The sequence below is a fragment of the Argopecten irradians genome, chromosome 5, assembly GCF_041381155.1.
Source record: "Argopecten irradians isolate NY chromosome 5, Ai_NY, whole genome shotgun sequence".
Taxonomy (NCBI): domain Eukaryota; kingdom Metazoa; phylum Mollusca; class Bivalvia; order Pectinida; family Pectinidae; genus Argopecten; species Argopecten irradians.
This window is the reverse complement of record NC_091138.1, coordinates 44,724,363-44,743,563: the sequence shown is the minus strand read 5'-3', so window position 1 is coordinate 44,743,563 and position 19,201 is coordinate 44,724,363. Positions and strand designations below refer to the sequence as shown.

Genomic DNA, 19,201 nt, shown 5'->3' with positions numbered 1-19,201 from the left:
AATCCCGTAATATTGAAAAAAAAGGTTGAATCACATATACCCTTAGAACCAGATCACAAAAATTTATGATAAAGTTTCTCGTTTATTTATAAGTGCGTGATATCAATTCTGAGCCGAAAAAATAACCGGATAAGTGATATTTAAAGATGCTCCACCGCTGACAAATGGTATTTTGTCACTATCAAAAACAGGAGGAGACGATTTAGTATTTGTCTTCGGTTACAAAAGTTACTTACTTTACACCATTACCACCGTTAAAAAGTTTGAGCTTCTAATTTTAATTGAAGTTAAAAATATGAAAAATAATTAATTGCATCCCGAAAAAATTCCGTGACACTATATCCTTTATGGAATGAAGTACTGATTGCGCATGCACCAAAGGCGAAATAAATTATTTTATGTTATTTTTTGTTTTAATTAGACATATATATACATGACTAAACACTAATTATTGTCCAAATGAAGAATATCTTTTATGCTCTGTCGGCGGTGGAGCATCTTTAATTAAGAAACAAAAAACAAAGATCTAAAATAGTCGATGCATTATGTGGAAAAATGTTTAAAACAAGGACATAGTCATTCAGATCCCCCGCCAATGGAGATATCAAAGCTGAATTAAGTTTGATTGTGGAGACTTATGTGTATGAAAAAAACAGGAAAAAGGAAGTTGAGCTAAAGAAAGATGGTGTATAATTCAAGTAGAGCGGGGCTGCAATTGTTGAATTAGGTATACAGCCTTGACATTTATATTAGACTATATACACAAAGATGGGTGGAGTTTTGCAAAGTAACATGATATTTTCAGCAATGTTTCCATGGTAACGGAAAAAGTGCAAAAATTGAAAACCTAAAAATAGCAAAAGGTACAACTAGACCATAAAAAGAATGTGTCTATGAAGTTTTGTGGAAATATCTCTGCTGGTTTTAGAGTTATGCTCCGGAAATGAACCTGCTACAAAAATATGATATTTTCAGCAATGTTTCTATGGTTACAGAAAAAAGCACGAAAAGTGAAAACCTAAAAATAGCAAAAGGCACTACTAGACCATAAGAACAATGTATCTATGAAGTTTCATGGAAATATCTCTGTTGGTTTTAGAGTTGTGCTCCGGAAACGATTCTTACGCAAAAATCTGCCATTTTCAGCAATGTTTCCATGGTTACAGAAAAAAGTACAAAAAGTGAAAACCTTAAAATAGCAAAAGGCACTACTAGACCATAAGACTGATTGCCTATGGAGTTCCGTGGAAATATCTCTGCTGGTTTTAGAGTTATGCTCCGGAAATGAACCTGCTACAAAAATATGATATTTTCAGCAATGTTTCTATGGTTACAGAAAAAAGCACGAAAAGTGAAAACCTAAAAATAGCAAAAGGCACTACTAGACCATAAGAACAATGTATCTATGAAGTTTCATGGAAATATCTCTGCTGGTTTTAGAGTTGTGCTCCGGAAACGATTCTTGCACAAAAATCTGCCATTTTCAGCAATGTTTCCATGGTTACAGAGAAAAGTACAAAAAGTGAAAACCTTAAAATAGCAAAAGACACTACTAGACCATAAGACCAATGTATGTATGAAGTTTCGTGGAAATATTTCTACTGGTTTTAGAGTTATGCTCCGGAAACCATTCGTACGGACGGACGGACGGACGGACCCCATTTGTATATCCCCCGCCAACTTCGTTGGGCGGGGGATAAATATACAAAGCTACATAACTATTTGTGCAAACTACTGAAATGATACAGTACATTGAAAATAAAGGCCCCATTTTAAGAGTTAGTATCATGATATCAGTTCCGTTTGAAAATACATTTTTTGTAGTGATTGTCATAATACAAATAGTGTGCAGTTATGGATTTAGAAATTGGTGTACAGGTGTTATAATATAGATATATAGTTATATTGAATACTAGTAAAAAATATTTAGAAAATATTTTAAATATCATCATTCGAACAAACCTAATCATAAATCTATGCTACTACAGAGGTACAGAATTGATAAATATGTAAAATAGAGTATATATTCATATACTAATAAATAAAATGTGAAAACGTCTGTATATCATGCAGAAACTATCAAATTGAATATGAAGAATATAAATAAGAACATTTTTAATGTTCTAATATAGAAAATAGTGCATCGGTAGTGAGGTGTCGTACTGAAGAGTTGTCGGAATACTCAGGTCGGAATACTCAGATGTAGAGCTAACTGTTAGACTTGGACTATCTATCGGGTAGTGCATAATTTTTTAAGCGACAAGATCAATCTTCGTTATATATTATAACTGGTCTAAATCGGACTCATAGAGATCAATATGTTTGGCCGTGATAGACAGTTTCCAGATTAGCCAGGTCATAATTAAGGAAACTGTCGCTTTTGACAGGTTACATTGTAATGTACACGTACTAATATTTACCTTCTGAAATTTTAATGGATTAGAGGTTACGCGACTTGATAAATAGTTTTAAAATAAAAAAAAAATTCTCATTTACACAAATAACGTTTAATTAGATCCTATTCTAGGTTTGAAATATTCTAGATAGAAAATGCTAAATATTCTCAGTACTGAAATATATATTATATTACATAAATAATATAATATCTGTATTTTAGGTCAGACTAGTTAACAAAATATTATTTTAGAAAACCCAGTTAAAGTCTTAAAGTAAAAATAAAACTTTGAATCTATCCACATATTCATGTACTACTAGTCTAATCGCGCTTATAGACCAGGAAGCGTGAGCACGTGAAATTTTCAAACCATTATTGTCGGTAAACACAAACAATATGTTGCGATCTATGTAAAAGAGGGTATAATACCGTTGGGAGCGACTTCAGAGAATTCGGTAGATATACATAGAACCCTGCATAATGTTTAAGTTAACAGTACCTATTCGACACAGGTGCGCATGCAGATAAAAGGAAAGAACAATAGATGTATGTACCTTTTGAAATACTCTTTTCTTCTACGATTAAATTTAGATATCTTATGAAGAAATAATTGAAACATTTTCTGCTAATCTGTGTGGAGCCTGTGTGTTTTATGTGAGATTAACAGCACGTGCATAAGTGAAGATAGGAAAGAATTGAGAAAGAAAGAAGGGTGGAAGATAGCATTTACCAGTGGATTTCCCCTGACCTGTTCCGCACATAGACGGAGGCATCCCTGTAATGTTACATGTATTTGGCAATGAACCATATTACTCTTGTTGAAAGTTTATCGATATATATATATATATATATATATACATATGCATGTAGTTACATACCAATAACACGTTCTTAATCATCAAGGCCCAGTTGTTCTTAAGGTAATTAGGCTAATCACAGTTTAGCAAAAAATTCTAATATCAAGATTAAATCATTTTTTAGTAAATGCTAACTTTACAAAATGTTGCAAGATTCTTAAGAACTCTATTCTCTACCTACTCACTGATTTTAGAGAAGATATACTCAGATTTTGAAACAAATGAACATCGCACTAATCATGTGATTAATCTTGTCACTTTTCAAACAACCGGACCGAGCTATAAAAGGTTAATTAACACAATAAGGTTTCAAAATAAGAGCGATGGGGTATCATCAATTATGAAGGTTAATAAAACAGTTCTGCTTACAATGTGTATGTATGACATTTTGAATTCAATACAAAATCCACGAAAGTTTGATAACATGAATCATATATTGTAATACTTCCATGAAATCACAGAGAAATGATGAATTAATGAGGGTATGAGATTATAATAGTATAACTAATCATTACATAATTGAATTTATAATAAGAAATATCAATACTACAACGAATAACAAAATGTATATACCAATATATAAAAATATCCACCGATGTTCAAGCGCAATATTTAAATTTACAATATATTCAAATAAATCTTCAATATTTTGAAAGTTACAGACTTCGAGGTACCCTTAAGATCTATAGAAAGATAAACGTTTATTAAAACTTGAAATAATGAATGCCTTTGCCAGCACTTCGACAGACATAGAATATGGTACTTGACTCGACTACATGGCTTTCTGCATCTGGAGATAAAAATATTGATAACTGTATCATAAAACTAATGTGAACAGAAAAGATTTTGTTTCGTAACTTTGCTTCCTTTATCTATAGACACTACTTTAATTTTAGAATACGAACTATCTCTACCAAATTATAACTAGTATATTATTATATATTGGGTGTATTTTCAGACAAATAAACTTTGGAAATACTAATTATTCGAACAAAAATGAGCATAGTGCTACATCATGATACACAAACAGACGTTTAGAATGCACTGGTGATATTCTGTGCTGCATCCTGTTGTGGTTTTTCATGATGATGTTGCTTAATTACTTTCTACTCAATAGTTTCCTATCGTTATATAATGTGACTACAGTTTCTTCAATTTGCAAAGGGGCTTATTGACTTGGTGGTTCAGAAATATTTCTTTAGTACTCTACGACTCATTTTAGACTGGAAACAGCTACAAGAAAGTATGCAAGAAAGCAACGTTTATGATATTTCTGAACATTTGCTGCTTTATCTGGTTGAAAAGTATATATTGCTTCCGTAAATATTCTTGTGAAACAACAATTGCGTTTTCGTCATCGCCACGTTTGATTTGAACTAAAAAAACCGCTAATTGTCTGATGAAGCAGATGATGAAGTAACGACTTGGTATTTGTCTATAAGTCACTTGCATAAATTTTGCGTTTTGCACGACATTTAAAAATAGTTATATTTCATTGACAGCATAAAATCAAATTAATTTATTTTAAGTATTATCAAATCAAACGTTTTAATGATGAATAAATGAAATATGTTAGAGTGATGCAAACCGCTTTTAAAAGAGTAATTTGCCATTTAGATCATGTCATTTAACGTCATTAGCTCAATTGTAATACTACAACAAAAATATTCTGAAATAAAAAAAAAACGTCATTAGCTGCCATGGGAAACATGACGTCGTTTTCTCACAGATCCATGACGTTTATAGCAAAATAAGTGACTGATAACTGACACCTGCTCTCCTGGTGAGATAACTTAACAGAAATAAAAGGCCTCAGCATGATTTTTACAGTATTAATAAGAGTCTCATCTTGTATAATGATATAATGATATAGCACAATAATTACATTATTTTGTCTTTGATCACAATCACTTTCATCAACCTTAATACGTGTATGATTTACATTTTCGAATTATACATATGTTCCTTTCCTAAAAAGCGCTTCTTATCTTGGTTTTCATTTTGCCTAGAATATCTACCATCAAATTGTTTATAATTGTGCAAACATTACTGAAATTGAATCGATGTTATAATAGCTGAACAAATATAATTCATAAAATAATTCATTAACTTTACTTCGGGATACGATAGTAGAGTTTAAAATTCTAATTCCAGAATGGCAAGCTGTTGACCACACCAATCTGTTGCAAAAGTAGTCTTAAAACCAATGATCACTATCTGGTATGTTTTTGCTTTCGCACAATTTTCTCGACGATATAACAAACGACGGACCACAGGCAAAAGGCGATATTGATGTGAAATTGCAAATTAAACATATTGTCATATGACCTATTTCGTCTTTGCATATTATAGAGTTAGCTCCCTTGTGGATGGTTCAATTATGACGGCATTATTTTGTGAGCGAAGTTCACGTCGTTTTTCTGAAAATAATGACGTTACGCTCGCAAGCACATGACGTCACAATCATTACCAACCTGCAGATAACTCTGTAATATGCAGAGAAGAACATACAGAGTGAGAGTATTAAAGGTGAATAAAAATTGTTAGGGGTTAGGACAAATTGTGAGTCAGGTATACTTCAGACGTTAAAGAAGAGAGGTTTTAGGAAATAAAGGTATACATACATGCACTAGCACCTGCTGAGCGGTTGTGTAGACTATGACTGCACATGATTTTGTTGCGAGCGCAGTCTAAAACCATACAATGACGATCTACATTCGGACAGAAAGAAAGGACAACATGGGTCAGTTACTTCCCCTTCATCAAAAAGTTACTGTAAATCATAACGATTTCGTGAAAAACAAAGAGTTTCTCTTTCAAACATTTTTGCGATTAACTATTTGATGAATTTGCCAATCCGATACATTTGGTATATTTCGTGAATATATTGTTTAAAAAAGTTCTTTCATAAAAGTAGCGAATACTGTAAAGTTGTTTTTGTTCGCGGGAAATTTGATTTGCTTAAATCGCGGTCAAATATTTCCGCGGAAGCACATACTGGTCAGCAGATGAATTCTAGATTCAAATAGGACATCGCGAAAAAATGTTCTCCCAACGACGAGAACAAATATACAATACAAAATTTAGTGAATGTTTTTCCTAGCTGTGTTTATGGCGACGGAATCAACATTGACGCTGCTCAGTAATTGAGGCTAAAATTTATAACACGCGATATATTGTTGATTTACAGTAACTTTCATGTCATTTGAGTTATATTCCCTTTTATCATTCAAAAATCTCCAACAACTATCACTGTTTCGAAACAAGAGTTTGGGACCATGTTAAATGTTTGTTGGTTTTATTTGTTGAACGTCCTATTAACAGCCAAGGTCATGTCAGGACCTACCAGGTTTGTTGGTGGAGGAAAGCCGGAGTACCCAGAGAAATATCACCGACCAGCGGTCCGTACCTGGCAACTGCCCCACGTGGGATTCGAACTCGCGACCCAGAGGTGGAGGGCTTGTGATAATATGTCGAGACATCTTAACCACTCGGCAACCGCGGCCTCATGTTAAATGTAAGGCTGGCTTTCTATTTATCTATTTATTGTTATCCAACGTATATTTGCGAGCAATTATTGGACACAAAAATAACTTGCTGCGGAAAAGTTTCAATTAAAAGTACAATTAAGCTTTGAAACTTTACGTCATGAAATTAAATCGTCGTGTACAAGTCGTTGGTCATGAAAACGTGAAATGCAATAAGTTGCTTTACAGTTGGTATCAATGATGAAGTCAAAATGAAAGATTAAAAGTTTGCGCCATAGTATTACATTAATAAGAAAAAGTTGATGTGATTTTATTAGATAAAATTAGGCTTTAGTTCCAGAAAAAAACATTCCCCGGTTTGATTTCGTAACAAAACAACTGAATACCTACGGTATCAGAACGAATTGATTATCTGTCAAACAATGTCACGCTTGGTTACATCATTTAATGTCACTTTGCACATATGTCGCAAATGGTACACATAATAAATTTGTTTGAAGTTTCAAATCAGTTTTTATTTAGTGCATTATTTTTTTATTTAACTGATAAATTGAATGACTCCTTTATTTTAAAGATAACATTTACCTTAAATTTAAACTTCGATTCTATTTCTAGCTATGTTTATCACATTAAAGCGCATTTAATTATCTCATAACTGTAGGAAAAAATGGCCAAATTTGGATTTATAGGTCCTTGTAAATTTATAGAAGTTCGTTCCCCTTCCCCCAATTTTCCCTATTGGGCCCCGCGCCCTCCTGCCCCCCAGCGGGTCAGAGCCAAACTTGTGGGCCCACGCCCACCTCCCCGGGGGTCAGAGCCAAACTTATACAAGTTCTGTTCCCCTTCCCCGAAAAAACTCATAGGACAAGTAGCGATTTTTTATTTAGTAAAACTATGGATTTCAAACTCAAATTCAAGTCCACATCTGTTCCCCTTGCCCCCACCAAAATTTGGTCACAATCCATGCCAAGTAGTGATTTATAGTTGTATGTCATGCAGAACTCTAGGACAGAAGTATTTTATAGGAAATTTCCTCTATTGGGCACTCCTCTGCCCCGTGGGTCAGAGCCAACCAAACTTTACACAAGTTCTGTATCATTATTTGATTTGTAATTAAAAAAATACCTTATTAAATGGCTTCACCATCGAGACAATCTAACTTGTTTTTTATTTGAGTAATGAGTAAAACTATGGATTGATAATTGCGTGCATCAAATTCAGATACGATTGTCTCCCTTACATCACTGTTGCTAGGCAATAGTAGCTGCTCACCATGACATCATCATCAATATTAAACATTTACACGTGCCCAAACTCATGTTAACACTTTGTGATAGATGTTACTTATTGATTTGCCTTAATGACGTCACTTTTAGATAAAACATATATTTTATTACTGAACAAAATAAATGTTTTATGTAAAAGGTGAATTGACCAAAATGCTAAGAATGAAAACGTTGTGTCAAGATTCGGCACAATATTTTGTCAGATTCGGCACAATTAGACACACTTTAGCCACAAGTGTAAGAAAATGAATGTCAAACTCTCTTTTGGCAAGGTGCTGTATGCGATATAATTTTATTAACATAATTGTATTTGTTAACCCAACCGACATTTACAATAACAATGCGTACAGAAGTTATTACGTTAGTAACTATATAGAAATGTTAAAATATATAAAATATACTATTTGAATTGCCGTTAATAAAATTAATAAAGGGATCTTTTTCCATGCGAGAATGTTTAGTAATTCAGAAAAGACAACATTTTTAACATATTAAAATAACAACATGCTAACAATGTTGGGTTTGAAAAAAACTGTTATTGTATGTTGGATATAAAAGTTATCTCCCCTTCAATATGTTTTATGAAACTATGGCTACGATTTGAGTACATACTTCCTTCTGGCCCTGGGTGTTTCACATTGATGTCGTTGATGCTGACCTGCCCAAACATGGACCAAAATAGACTGTAGAACGTTTGTCGTAACCTGTGGAAATATTTGTCTCTTAATTAGTTCATTTATCATGCATTCAAGAAATCCAGTTTACTTCTGACTTTCAGCAGTTGCAGAAGTCAAACCACCACTTCTGAGAAATCTGAAGAGTCAAAACACGTGACAAATAAACACAAACTTCAAACCACCCAAAAGTTAAATGTGATTTTCAAGAGTCAAAAACATAATGCAAGGGGTCTACTGTATGCCCTGGTAATAAAAAAAAATATTATAATATCTCAGAAATATGACTCGTGCCTTATCCGAGTCTCAAACAAATGCACGTTCTACAGCATCATATTGCCTAAACAAACATACCTAAGTCATCGGTTTCTTTAATTGTTATATTTGCCACAGTCATTACATGGTTTTCACCATCTTTGATATCGTTGATATAAGTGGACATTGTTTGTTCACGGTGAAGTTAAGAAATTTCGGAATGTAGATTTTGATATTTTGTCCTGAACTTGTATTAATTTTTCTTTTAAATAGTTTTTTTCCAATGGAAGTTTTATTTTCGCACGAAATTCCATTCTGCAATTTAAATTAATTTTTGTTATTCTTATGGTTTCTTTATTTGTTTTTAGATATTAAAATTCTTCAGTACCCCTGAAACGCCTCTGCGGCATGTACGTAGACAATCTGTCCATTCATGGTCATCTTAATTCTTTGTGCTCCGTAGTACCAGTACAGGTTATGGAGGCCGACCATAAAAGCAAACAGGACCTGTCAAAATAATTCAGAATTTTGTTGACAAAAGAAGAAATCAGACCAACACCAGATCTCTTGTAAAGATACTTAATATGCATTTAATGATTTTGTTTACCTCTTTTGAAATTAAAAAATGTTCCTCTAAGAATTATAGTATGTGGAAATTTATTAAGCAATATTATCACAAAACGTAAACTTTGGACACTTATTTTAACATTTTAATGAGCAAATATGATTTTTTGGTCTAAATGTAAAAGAATTTGTGAACTTTTTGCGAGACATTATTAATGACAGCGATTTTAATTTAATTCTTCACCTAATCGTTTAAAAGAAAACAAGAAGATGTTTTCATGACTGAGACTTTATGAATTATGACATACCAGCATAAAGAGCACCATGAAGCGAGTTATGTCCCCTATCATACGGCCAAGGGAGATTTGTAGTGGCCCTAGCACCTCGAAGGCAGGCATGAGGTAGGTAGTCCTGGCAAAGCTGATAACATTGGCTATAGCAAATAGGACGTCCGACACGATTTCTGGATCGTCTGGCTTCCAGTGGAACCGCGCTGTATGGGGAGTAATACAAGAAGTAAAATTTAGCAGACCGGTCATTCAAGGTAGATTTCTCGTAACAAACTTCGGTCTAAAGCAGATTTCAGTCAAACACTTTTATTTCTGTCTAGCAAATGAGAAAGTGTCAATAGTTAAGCGTGACCTGATTTTAAGTTATATAAAATATTATATATACGGTATATTGTTTGAAGGAAAAACTGAAAAAAAAGACAAATTATAAAATAAATTAAAAAAAAAGTTAATATGTTAAGAAGCTTAAGATGACTTAGGTTTTGACTAAAGTCAACTTTTCTTGTTTTGGGGAAAATTGATCCATCTCAAACAATGAATAAATTTTGATAGGTAAAAGCAGTTTGTAATAAATGGATGCGGGCCAAATGTACAGAGGAACAAAATGTAGAGATATGCCACAACAACATAGTTTTAACCTAACTGCAGATTCAAATGAAAATTAAAAAAATATATATAGTTTGACGAATCAAAATCATAGAAATTGACATGCGAAATTGTTCGCTGCATTAATTCCATTACTGCTTAAATATATCAAATGCAAAATCCTGAGGCCAATTCTGAATTGAAATAACATGATTGTATCCCAAACACGATATCTGCAATACAATCGGTGCATTTGCGAGCAGATCAACAATATGTTTGAATATTATGGGAAATTGTTATTATAAAAATAAGAAGATACAGTAATGGGAATAATTGGAAGATACGAAATATTTTAAACTAAGCATGCTAGGAAAGGATACTTTTGCCCAGACGACAAATAAAATATGACACTGAATACAAAATGAGTTATATTTCTATTTAATCCATGAGTTGATGTAAGGTTATGATAAGACAGTGAGCAGTTATGGTTGACGGAACTTCCCTATAGCTTACAACAATCGGTCTAATAAAGGGATGGTGAAAACTAGATTAAGAATGAAACTGGATATAGGGTTATCAGCCAGAATCTATCTTAAGTAGGAAGACTCAACAATATATTGGGGTTGATTAACAGATGAATCTGGAAGAATCAATGTAATCTCAGTCAACCTAGAAGAGAAGTTTATTGATTATTGACATCGTGGTGAATTGTGGAATTAAAGGAACTGATGTTATTACTAACCCCACCAACAGACATCGAACATAATGGTCAGTATATTTTATCAACTGCCAATATTCCTTTACTTAATAACGCATATTTATTTCTCAGCTAATTCAATATAGATTTTATTTACTTCATCAGATGTTGCGATGTTCTATTATGCAGAAGACAATTGCCAGTTTTTATGATAACACTTACACGCTTCCATGAAATAATTTGTCGGCGAGTTGGAAGAATCTTTAATCTCGTCCAGTAGAAGGTTAAAATATGTATAATTTGAATTTTTCAGCAGCTGGGTGGCACGCATTGTTCCATTAAAAAATCTGTAAAAGTAGAAAGATTCAATTATGATAAAAACATCTACATATCAATAAACATATGAGAAAACAAAAATCAAAATAAATCTGCAATCCCTAATATATATATAATAACTGCCAGGTACCGGTTGTAGGCATTTGTTTTTGTCCACCACATTAATCTGACACGTCCTTAAATGTCCCTGGCTGTTAATATGAAGTTAATAATACAAACAATTATATTTTAGCTCCTTTAAAGCAAATTGATATTTCATGTCCACAGTTTTACTTCAAAGAAAAACAATGATTATATCGTAGCATAAACAAAATATTTCTTCGTTATTTTTTACCATGTGGAAAAAAATTGAGTACCGTTGTGCATTACATGTATGATTTCAACAGACCATATTGCCTTGGTTATGATCGATGATACAGATTGCTATGTAGGTTTCAGGCATTTGTGTTTCTGTTTAATGTTACAACACCACCGCAACAAATGACGATTGTCAGTAATACGTATGTATATATATCTATATTTTTAATTTATACACATATTATATATGTAGACATCACTTAAATGGCAATTCAGCTGAGAGAGCGTTTTATTGAACATTTCGGTTGGTACACAGTCTAAGCGTAATATCAATAACTACCACGATACCCACGTGTCCTCTTAGCGTTTGCCATTATCGGTCTAATCATGGAAAATCGTGACGGCCTCTCCAATGACAAAAGATAAAAAAAAATACCATTACGACTGACAAAAATAATAATAAAGTATTTCTCCTCACTTCGTAATAGTGTACGTATGATCTTTGATAAGTTTTCTCTTTTTAAGTATATATATTATATATATGTATGCATGCTACCCCGGGCAGGGAGGACTATCTCGCATGGAGAACTATCTACAGTACGTAGTAAGGTTTTATCATTAGGCATGGGATATAGACAAGAGGTTTGTTGAAAAACAGATGACCCCCTAATCGTATATAACCTTGTCTAACTACAACAAACCTCTATATAATATGAAATGATAAATGATATGACGAGGGAGGCTGTGATTGCTATCATAGAGGTAGCAACTGCCACTGAACAACAGTAGTTGTTTCTGTGTAGATTGCGCCGTGAACACAATGCTTAGAGCGGTAGGTGCACAAACCCTGATTGCATATAGACATGGTTTACAAGAGGCCAATCAACATTCAACCGAAAAATGCAAATGAGTTGTTTGGTGTGGGTTTTTTTTTTATCCTGTTTTGATAAATTCTATTTTAATTTGTTTACTTTGTTTGTGTTTGTGGTTCCTCTTGCGTCATAATTAAGTACTGTAAGTTTTCTGGGTTTTTTTTGTTTTTTGTTTTTTTTTGTTTTGTTTTTTTTTGTTTTTTTTGTGGGGGGGGGAGGGAGGAGTCCTTTTGCTTCTTTATATTTTTATTTGTGAATACCTTTACCATTATTAATTACTGAAAAAGTACTCATTTGGCCCGTTTAAAGTTTTAGAGTAAAAGCGGTCATAAATAAGTATGTGTAATTACGAATTTGATTTTAATATCTATCGTTTTCTAAACGAAATGCATTATCAATTTGTATCAACGCAAAATTCTTATAAAGACCGCTAAAATATGCAAGTTTTTTTAGCGGTGGACAAAAGCCGCCGGAGACGCCGGGCTGAGGTTCAATTAGTACATGGACTGCCGACATTGGGATGGAGAACAAGTGGTAGGATACGTGAAGTTTCGGTCACTAGACCTGGACTATATTGGTACAAAAGTGGACGAATCGTGATAAATTTGACCAGTGGTGAGACTCTGAAACATATAGAATATCACGCACAATGGCATCTTCGAAACTCAAGGGGTTACTATAACTCTTAATATATCTAGTCTGCACCATCCTCGATAATTCAGGGGTTACTATCAATGTCGTTATATTCACCCCTGGACTATGTCTTAGCAACACTGAAGGCTCTGTGTTCGACAGCAAATCAGCAGGTAGTTTGATCCTTTTATGTACATCAAAATTATAGAATAGAACACTGTGGTGTTGGGCGTCGCTTTCTTGTAATCTATAAATGAAATATCTGCGGGCCTGTGATTTTACTATGAGACAGTCCGGGGATGGATATTACGACAGTGATAGAAACCCCTGGGATATAAAAGATGACAAACTAATGCTACGCCATTATACCAACAAGAACATCGTCCCTATACAGTGATACTCAAACATATGAAACATGTGAAGGATTTTGTACTATATCACTATATTATTGTATGCAATTATATTTCGAGTATTGTGTGTGCGAAAATTGCGAAAATAAATCGCAACGACTAAACATAGATATCTTGGTCGCAAAATTAGATTACATTGAAAAATACTTATATATGAACAATGATACGTCTTCGCAAAAATATGTTGGTGTACAAAAGCGTTACCGCCCCTTGAAGTTAAAGCTGCATCAAACAGCGATTTTATCTTCCTTCAAGGACTCATCAGTTATATAAAGGATATGTAAAGATGTTGATTTGAGTCGACTAAATCCCAGGCTCAAAGAGAACAAACGAAATGTCAAAATAATGATGGATAAGAAGGTGGAACAGACCCATAATTCAATAACTCTGAAGAAGTATTTAATTATGTGTAATAAATAACGTAGAAAAGGTATTATCATTAAATCAAGAAGATATGTAACTTCAAATGATGTATTTATATTAAAAACATGCTTTTTATCAGAATGACAAGCCGTAATCTTCACATTATGTGAGTGTATTTAGCGGATATTCCTTGCCAGATTCACGTCAAAAACAGGAATAAAAAAGTTTACTTTTCAATTGAATTATATTTTATCAATAGTGTGATAAATATTCTTGTTTAAACAATGTGGCTATACACGAAATATATATCCGTCGACCTAACAATTTTTGCAGTAAACCATTTTTTCATGTTTGAAATTATATTATAAGCAGAATCAAAACGTCAGTGAAATGCAATAATAGAATGCAAAATACGTGCATATTGGAAAAGTATGTATTTATTTCTGTAAACGTGTTTAATTTCACAAGAATACTTCATCCCGTATATGTTATGGTCGCGATATATATTCCCTCAGACAATCAGCAATAGGTATCAAACATTTTTCGCGCAGGGAAAATTTTCACAATAAAAATGGCCTTCGCGTTATTAGATTACCGCGAACCACTACATTTTCGCTAGATACAGATTTTCGCGTTATATCGCGATCGAAAGTGCTAAAACGCGAATTTAAATTTATCAAACTTGTGAATAAATCCATGGTTGTAAGTAACAGACCTTTATCGCGAATTCATGTATTCCGAAATACGATGAAAATAGCAAAATATACATTATATTCCTTTTTTTACAGAACGGTGATATATCCATTGAGACGTATTAAGTTTCGTTCAAAAAACACGTCACAATTAATACCTACTCGAACGGGCAGATAACTCTGTTATATGAAATACAGAATAAGCGAAAATAATTGGTAACAGTTATTTCCCATGTAAAATACCATGTTTACAATATGTTCGTTTTGAGACTGTTTGTAATGGCGGAACTATTTGCTCTTTTTATAGTGCTATCTCACTGAAGCATGCCGCCAGAGACACACTTGTATTTTTTCACCCGCGTAAATTATCCCGTTTGCAGTATGTGTGTTTTACCTGTCAGCGTCTGACACTTTGTACTCCGTGAAGAATCTCATAACATAGGACGCCAGGTACATAGAGAGGACACTGAAGTCCATGAAGTTGATATAGTCAGTAAGATAGGAGCGAGCTCCTGTATGGTATATCTGCTTACACTCTATCCAAAGTAAACCTACGGAAGCAAAGAGAGACACAATAAGAGATTTAAACAATGAAGATAGAAATAAAAATACATAAGGCCGATATCTGTACACAATCGACTTATCAATACCATATAAAACGGATCTAGGAGCTTCACAAGAGAAAGCGTTCCTAATTTTATGTTGGAGAAACTCTATACAAGTAATAGTCAGATATGGGTAACTATACTATGGGTAATATGATGTGAAATTATGATTATTTCATATAATGAAGATATTTTTATTTTTTCTTATATGCTAATATACAGAGAAATTAAATGAATTACTACAAAATAATATGGATATGAGGATTGTCATTATAAATTTAAAAAATTAAGAATTGTTAAAAAGGTGGGATGTCATTTTCTTCTTCATGGCAAAGAGGCAAGCCTGTTTTAATTATCGTATTGGTAGAAATGAATTCGTTTTACAATTGTTTTTGTATTGTATGTTTAATAATGTAACTAACACAGTAAGCATATGTATTGCTTCTTTATTGCAAGAACTTCACTTTAATGAACTTTACCTAATATCCAGAACACTATACAAATTTGGACGTGTGTAAGAAGAGTACTGGAAGGTCGGAGAGTTTCCTTCATCAGACTCTGGATTTTCTCCTCGTGAGACAGATGTACGAATGCCGGACTATTCATTTCCCGTGTTGATGTGATGGATACTCCGCTCTCCGTCAGACGGAATGTAGCCGCCGCCAGCAGCACGAGGAAACACATGTGTGACGTCGTATGGGTGATGAACTTGGTAACGGGACAACGCATCACTGACCCCGCCTACGGAAGATAATACCAATAGTATGGTAATCAGAGGGTTTTCTCAAAAGGCTTTGCTTTTCTGCTATAGTTTGACCTATAGATAGGCAATATTTCCTCACGTGAATTTCACGTGATTTTTTGCGCGTAAAATTCGCACGAAATTCACTGGAAGATATATTGCCTTTAGGTGAAGCTATATTTTAGCTAAAGCTAATGACTATTACAATTTGAAAGGAAATGCTATAATGATACGCGTGAAATGTACATGAAATTCAAGGAAAGTAATATTGCATGTGTAAAATTAATTTTTCAGCTAAAAATAATAGCTATTATAAATAGAAGGAAAAGATATTGTCCATCCATTTCAATGTGACTTATATTGTGATATGTTGGCGATGAGAGTTATTGAGAATTGAACTAATTAAACTAAATGATCGATTTAACAATATATTTGATTTGAATTCCTTGTGGAGGATACATGTGTAAGATAGCATTAAAACAAAGTATGAAAAGAAATGATTGACCCATTTGATCAATGAGTGCAGTGCAAATAATAGGTCTACTCCCAACATTGCCTTCTTAGTACAATTCAAGGAATATCAAAAACGACAAAATTGAATTTACCGCACAAGTTGCCAATTTCACTATGACAATACATTTAACAATTTCAAAATTCTATGTGTCTATATTAGGCTTGTAAATCAGACATATTATATATCACAGACTTAAACCTACATCATCATATGTACATTGTACTTAAATCAGCAAGAGTCAAAATAGGTGATAATAGAATGAGAATTTGACGCAACTAAAATACATCATAAATCAAACGAATTTAAAAATCATAAAAGACAGGAAGTTGTAATATAAGTGATATTTAAAAAATAGCAAATTTTGTATTTATGTATTTTCATATTTTCAATAATGAAATATTTTCATGGAGAGCTACCAAGGATACCTTTTAGGTAAATTAATATAAACCAAGTATTTCCAAAAAGGCCTAAATTCTTCCAATATAAAGAGATCTGCATTTATAGAATATCCGATCTCAATTCTGATAGTTGTCTGGAAGCAGTCTTGAAAAACCATATTCTGTATATATTCAATACAACATCAAATATACTATGTTAGATATATCTGATGGTACGCTGGTTTGTTATGTCGAATGGACGTCCTGTAATGTAGTGACACTTCAATGTGCTCTTTTAATTAATACAATCTTTTTGAACATGGGGAAATGCCCTTGACTAGAAAATCCACCAGCCCATTCGCATTGTTTCGCCTATCTGGAAAGAATTTGCTTAAAATCGTTCGTTGTATCAGAATGTAATCAGGAATTTAGGAATTCACGTTTAAGATATTACCGGTGTAGTACATAGCATCCATATGTGTGCCCGAATGAAATTTTAAGTGAATCAAATATATATCTGAACCACGTGTACATTAATGATTTGAATATGTTTGAATGATGCCATTGATAAAAAGTAGTGATTCCATTCTTACGATCTGGTATTTTTAGGTGCTACAGGAAGTGCTGAGGGTTTATCAAAACATTCCAAGAAATACGTTTATATTTTTCTGTATACGAATGTGCTTCTGTTTATCAAAGAGGTGTCATCGATTTCAGAAAGAAGGATTTGGTCTCCGAACGATTGCACCCCTCATTTGTCAGCTCAGTAAACTCTTTGTAATGACCTTGAACTTTGACCTCAGTTATAGAATCGATTACGTGTAAGGCTATGCGTCCGGTGTATGTAGTTCTTATCCTACCAGCTAATTGGTAAATGTGACCTGTGGAACGAACTCGATGATTGGAGTTTGACTGGCAGGCCTAAAACCCAGCCCCGGGACCGTTGATCCCACACTGCCTAACTCCTATATTATTGGCTAATTGAGTCAGTGCAGGGCCTACCTCTTCGGCTTATCAGTCAGGATGGCGAGTGATTTGTGGAGCATAATGTCGTTTCCTTGACAGTATGTGCACAGCAACAACAACATGCCCAAAAAAGATTGCTGGCATTTTATGGTTATTTATCTGTAGCTATAGGCTACAGCCAGATATATCGACGGAAAAACTGAATGGAGAAAAATTATCAGTATTCCCTATCAGAGATTGTTCTGTACTTTCATACAAGATGAATTATCGTTGCGAAATTAAGAACAAGAACATTTTTTCGGCGAAATTGATTTTTAGACGAGGACAAAAGAGATGTGAATGCTTGACGCTTCGTTGTAATTATTTGCCTACACCAGTTAGAAATGAAAAGGCGTGTGGTATATTGTAAAACAGGAGTTGACATTGATTTAAGCAGAACTTCTGAGTTCGTGGTGTACAATACCGTCAACATTGTACCATGTAAAAGGCATTTAGACGCGACCGTGCTTATTGTACACAATGCTTAATACATGTATGTAGGACATTTGTATTCAAAAACATTGTATCTGTGTTCGTGAGAACGTCTTTGAACTTGTTTGAGGGAAGTGTTCGAAAACACCCTTGATCTGTTTGAATGATAATTTGAGAACTGTTAGAACCTTACATGAAATGTTTTTGTATGATTTTTTTTTCTTTTGATTTTTTTTTATTTCATTTTTTTAAATTGGTTTAAATAATTGTCAAAAGTCTTTAAAGATAATTAGTTTTCATCAGCTTAAATTAGGTAAGTGAACAATATCTGAACAATCGAGCATGAGTATTTTGTTGGCAATTAATGAGTGAAATTTAATTGAAAATTCAGAGCAACAAACAGAAGGAATGTTCAAATGTAGAACGAATATACGTACCCGGCCTACTATACCTTTCGACCGGGTACGAATTGGTCCCTATGTGTCGTAGTGGAGCACTGCCTCCGCAAATCACTCGGGCATAGTTATCTATACTTTTTTGTAGGTTTCCAATTATATTATGCGTATACATTCATTTGCATATTATTTTTTGTCCAAAACAAACATAACTACCATTCTTAATATCTACCGTACCGCTCACAAGACGTCAAATTCACAATTTGTGGACTTGCCGAATAAATTTCCTTCAGAAAGACCTTCATATGTATTATGTAAGAATAATGCCTCGATGAGAAATTGATATTTTATGTGGTCCAGTTTTATTGCCTAGTAGGTAACCGATATCAAACAAGTACGATAAAAATGCAAACAAACGTTTTATAATGGTTTGCATA

General features: G+C 33.5%; 1 protein-coding gene across 1 annotated transcript in view; it reads right to left on the bottom strand.

Moving 5' to 3' along the window:
* The window catches only part of LOC138323987 (short transient receptor potential channel 7-like), an 81,169-nt gene that overhangs the window by 11,104 nt on the left and 50,864 nt on the right, over positions 1–19,201 (bottom strand). The window contains exons 6-11 of the mRNA XM_069268956.1: positions 15,779–16,040; positions 15,089–15,245; positions 11,314–11,438; positions 9,828–10,012; positions 9,344–9,462; positions 8,639–8,730 (exon numbers count right to left, since the gene is read on the bottom strand). Coding sequence (XP_069125057.1) covers positions 8,639–8,730; positions 9,344–9,462; positions 9,828–10,012; positions 11,314–11,438; positions 15,089–15,245; positions 15,779–16,040 — 940 coding nt within the window. The remainder of the gene's footprint in view (positions 1–8,638; positions 8,731–9,343; positions 9,463–9,827; positions 10,013–11,313; positions 11,439–15,088; positions 15,246–15,778; positions 16,041–19,201) is intronic.